General features: G+C 39.8%; 1 protein-coding gene across 1 annotated transcript; it reads right to left on the bottom strand.

The window, feature by feature from the left end:
- Positions 1-3,353: 3,353 nt before the first annotated feature.
- Positions 3,354-3,927, bottom strand: HO133_001410 (uncharacterized protein; the record flags this gene model as incomplete). The annotated part of the gene is made up of 2 exons (XM_037292340.1): positions 3,354-3,727; positions 3,786-3,927. 2 exons carry the CDS (start codon positions 3,925-3,927, stop codon positions 3,354-3,356), a joined length of 516 nt encoding a protein of 171 aa, XP_037151759.1.
- Positions 3,928-5,303: the final 1,376 nt, after the last annotated feature.

Consider the following 5,303-nt stretch of genomic DNA (forward strand, 5'->3'; position numbering starts at 1 on the left):
AGGGTTTTTCGTAATACTTCGTATAGGCTAGTTATATAATAATAATACCATAAGCATTATTTATAAACAAAGATTTATGATAAGATTTATCATATCTACTCTAAAATTCTCTTATAAGTTTTTCTCATATTAGGTATATTTCAATATTATAATATCGTAACTTAAAAATCCTTCTGGGAGTCTTCTAAGAAAGCGAGTCTTCTATGAAAATTTCCGTAAATACGAGTATTAAGTCTTATTTTCGAAATTTAACTATTATATATTATATTTACGCTTTTTTATTTCTAATTTCAGATTCGAGCGATTTAGTAAAAGTTCTCGTAAGAATATTATACTCGAGATTCTTATAAATAGTAGTTAACTAAGATAATATAGATTAAGATAATATAAGCTAAGATATATAATAAGAGATTATAGTAGTATTAGACTAAGATATAAAATATAACTTAGTTATTAATATTAATATCGAGAAGATCTTCTAATCTAGAGATCTTCTAAGTAAGAAATCTTCTAGAATTTAAAAATACTTCTAGAATCTCTATAAAATACGATTTTATTTTATACTATAGCTACTTATACCCTATATCTTATTAATACGAGTCGAAATATTCCCCGCCTATAATTTTACTAAGACTCTTCAGATATGATTAGTAAAACCCCCCTATCGATCTTAAAGTAGAGTCGAGGTCGGGGTGAGATTTCGGATCGAGGTTTCGAGTTTCCTCGAAACTCTAACCTCGCTTCGATTCGAAAGCGAGGTTTCGAAGTATACTTCGTTATCTTAATAAACTCTAAATATCTCTAAGTAATCTCTCTAAATTTTAATAAAATATATTAAAAATAGAATAAAATAGAGTATAGAATATAATATTATAATCTAAATAAGAGTATAAGATATAGATACTTAGAAAGATAATAAGATATATGAGATTAAGGCGCTATAGAGAATATTATAAAGACGTTATTAAAGTAATAGCTTCGAGCTAATCTAATTAAAAAGCTTACTTTCTTAATACTTAAGACTTAAGAATAAGAATAGATTCTACGCTAAGAAGCTAGTAATTAATTAGATTATCGAATTTTACTATTTTTAATTTAAAATATATCTTATTTCTTTATTTTCGATCTAAACGCGAGTATATATAAATATATCTAAAAGAGAAAGTTGAAAAAGAATTTTAAAATTCTTAAATCTATCTTTTTTTTTTTTTTTTATTTTATTAAAGATATAATAATAAACTAAATACATAGAGTTATAGAATTATTTATACGCTTTTAAATAATATAGCGTAGATAAAATTTAATATAATATTCGTCTAACTATCGAGCTTATAAGAAAAGCCTCTTCGATAAAAGCTCTTAGAGAGCTCTCGAAGAGCCCTCGGAGAGCCCTCGAAGGGTTAGGGGGGTTTTAGAGAGTCTCCCTCTAAGTATATTAAATAAATTATAACGTCTCTCTCGATTCTTAGAGTTAGATCCTTTAAAAACCCTTAAATCCTTCGAAGCTCTTTAAAGGCTCTTCGAGAGTTTCTATCGAGGGGCTATCAAAGTAAACTCGAAATTAATTAAATATTATTAAAATAATTAAATTTCGAGTTTACTTTGACAGCCTCTTTATAGAAGCTCTCGAAGAGCCTTTAAAGAGTTTTCGAAGGGTCCGAGGGGTTTTAGGAAGTCTCCCTAAGAATTAAACAGTCAAAAACCAGTACTCGGCAAGCTTTTCACTATTGGGAAGCCCGCGCCCCAGCACATATTTGAACGCTTGGCGGGGGTAACGGGGTGCCCCCGTTACCCCGTGGAAAAACACCGCCCCGACCCGACCCCACCCCGTTGAAACCCCGGCCCGGAGCGGGGTGGTGTTGGGTACTAGTACCCAAAACCCCGCCCCACCCCGCCTCGTTGCGCAGCGTAAAATTTCTGCTGAGGGGAAGATAGTAATCTCTATTTACTTAGGGTGTATAGGCTTTTTTACTACTCGGGTGAGTGGCTTGGGGGTTGAAGGCTTAATGTGTAGATCGTGCGCGGGAGGCTGCATTAGTATAGACGGGGGACTGTCGGAGGGGGACTGTCCGGAGTCAAGTTGGCCTCGTTTCCTCTCATTTAGTGTACACTTTGCAAGAACACAGCGCTTTTGGACAAGGTCAGACATTCTTGCTCGTACAATAATGCTGGAATCTCATCTACACGGGGCGGCCCTAACAAAGCCCGACTTAATATCACTAAAGCCCTCATTTCATCCTACACTTTCCGCTGTCAAATGCTTTACTGGCCCAATCTATATGTCAATATAGATCGAGACTGGTCCGCCGGTATTGGGATCAGTCTAAATTTCACTTCTGAGTCGCAGGGTCTTAGGCTGAGGGGCTGAACGTCAATTTTTGCGACTAGGAACGAATGTACGTAAATGTGCAGGAAATCAGTAACAATTGAGTGCTCGCACTTGAGCACGCGCATTGCTTGACTCCGTTGATCCAGTCACAAACGAAAAAGCATTTCAAAGCTTAGCACTAGGCTCTGTTCCTCCAGCAAAAGGAAGTCCCAACTTCTCCTTCATATAATCCAAAGCCTCGACGACCTATTTATTTTAAGCGTCAATTAGCAGGGTACTTTGGTATGGGAGTATCACAAACATACTTTTTCATCCTCAAATCTTCTGCCAACCAGCTGCAGTGATACTGGTAATCCTAGGTACCTCTCGGGTCCATCGTCTTAAGTCGTCAGACATTAACACTTCCAAAGCTTTGATATAAAGATTGTATACAGAGATATTGAGAACTCACAAAGGTTATGATTATATCGATCCTGCTCATTTTTTGATACATAGTCGGCATCTTGAATATCAAAAGCTGGGTCCACCGTCGTTACTGGGAATACTAGCGCGGGATAGTCAAGAAGATTCCATTGACTCGTATAACCCCAGTAACGACTGGAATCTAACGGTGGCGCCACGCCCGGAGTAGCAGGACAGAGGATCACATCCACAGCGCCCTCCCCGTTATTAGTCACGCCGGTGGCAGTTGAATTCCAATCTATAGAGTTCAAGCTTGTACATAAACAACATGTACGACTTTGGGGAGACTTACGCTGTGTGTACTCATAACAGTATTTATCTCTGTTTGCCTTCACCTCTAGAACCTCCGCAGCAGTACGATGCTTGACGTATGGATTCTCCTTTATGATAAATTCTGATAGTGGACGCCACGGTTTACCAGAAGATTCGATCAACTCCGTAGTTTGATCTCCCCCATCCATATAGTAAAGGCTTGCCTTCACATGCGTCAATACAAATTTTCAACGTGTTAATTCTAGTGAACCAGTAAATGGCGGAGCTTACGATTAACTCCCACGCAAAGTTATGCTTGTATGGCTTCCAATCCATTAACAACTTCCTTAAGAGCTCTATTTATGGGTGGATGTGGGTTCACGACTGCGTCACTCCATAGAACAGCAATCTTAATCTTCTTGTAGCCGTCACTCTGGAAGTAACTCTCTTCATCGCGCCAAGGGATTGGGATCAGGCCGGGGTCGGTGATCCACGGCTTCGCAGCAAGTACAGTTTTCATAAACAACTTCACACCCTCAAGACTTGTGCTTAATGGACCCAGTGTACCCTGAACATGTCCGGAACCAATTTTCAGGGAGGTCTTACCCATCAAAGGAATACGAGAGGTGGTTGAGCGGAGACCAAAGAGTCCATTGTTGGCAGCGAGAGAGCGGATACTGCCACCTATAGGGAATTAGCATTATAATTCCTCCAAATAGATTGAGGTAATGGAGAGCCAAACCGACATCTGTTCCGACTCCAAGACAACTACCACGAAGACCCATCAATGATCCCTCTCCACCAGAGCTACCACCAGAGGTTGATGATCGATTGAAAGGGTTGACGGTTACGCCGTACAAGTTACTGGAGGTCTCTAGGTGCATCTGTCACTAGCTTGTTAGCGAAATGCTTAGGAATAGACGTGTTCATACATTTCTAGTTCCCAGAAGTTGAGCAACGCTGATCAGCAAAAGAAGAGTATACTTACTAAGTATTGGAAATGGTATACACTCAATGATCTCATATCATGTAGAATGGTTGTTCATTATCATGTTCTATGAAGAAGTATGTAGTAAGGATGGAGGTAACTACCTATCTATGGTGTAAAGCCACACTAAAACTATTTATTACTATAAGGCGTAGTCATAATATCTATTTAGAACTTAGTAGTGTATAGAAATCCTAGCCTTCTATTTACTGGCCGGAAAGGTATGGTATGGTATGGGATATTGACCTGCCATACCATACTCTGGTATGGTATGGGTTATTGAGATTTGCATGATCCCATACCTGGTATGGTATGGGATCTTGGCGGGATATACCACGGTATGGTATATCTGTGGTATCATACCATGGAATGGTATATGTATGGGATATCCCGTTGGGATTTCTATATTTAGAAGTATAAGTAGCTATTCTAGTCATCATTCTGGCCAACCATGGCTGGCACTACCATGGCTGGCACTACCATGTCTACCACTACCATGGCTGCTACTATCATGGCTGGCACTACCATGGCTGGCACTACCATGTCTACCACTACCATGGCTGGCACTACCATGGCTGGCACTATCATGGCTGGCACTACCATGTCTACCACTACCATGGCTGGCACTACCATGGCTGGCACTACCATGACTGGCACTACCATGACTACCACTACCATGACTACCACTACCATAACTACCATATGATAGTAGGCTATTTGAATAATAAATAGTGATAGCCATGGTAGTGGTAGCTGTTAAAATATCAGGTATGTGATGTGTAGAACGGACGGATTGATTCTCCAAAACCTCTCCGGGGCCAGGTCCTAAATGCAGTACAAAATCAGGTGGCTGAAGAATACGGTGGCTGGGATGCGCGGGGGCCACATTTCGACAGTAGCTATGGTAGTGATAGTTATGATAGTGAGTGATAGTCATGGTAGTGGCAGCCATGATAGTAGCAGCCATGGTAGTGGTAGACATGGTAGTGCCAGCCATGGTAGTGCCAGCCATGATAGTAGCAGCCATGGTAGTGGTAGCCATGGTAGTGGTAGCCATGGTAGTGGTAGCCATGGTAGTATATCGAATGGGGGTAGATACGATTAGCCGTTGACCAGAATGATGATTAGAATAGCTACTTTATACTTCTAAATATAGAAATCCCAACGGGATATCCCATACATATACCATTCCATGGTATGATATTATAGATATACTATACCGTGATATATCCCGCCAAGATCCCGAACCCATACCAGAAAAATGGAATGGTA

This window comes from Letharia lupina, assembly GCF_014066315.1.
Source record: "Letharia lupina isolate WasteWater1 chromosome Unknown contig_12, whole genome shotgun sequence".
Lineage (NCBI taxonomy): Eukaryota > Fungi > Ascomycota > Lecanoromycetes > Lecanorales > Parmeliaceae > Letharia > Letharia lupina.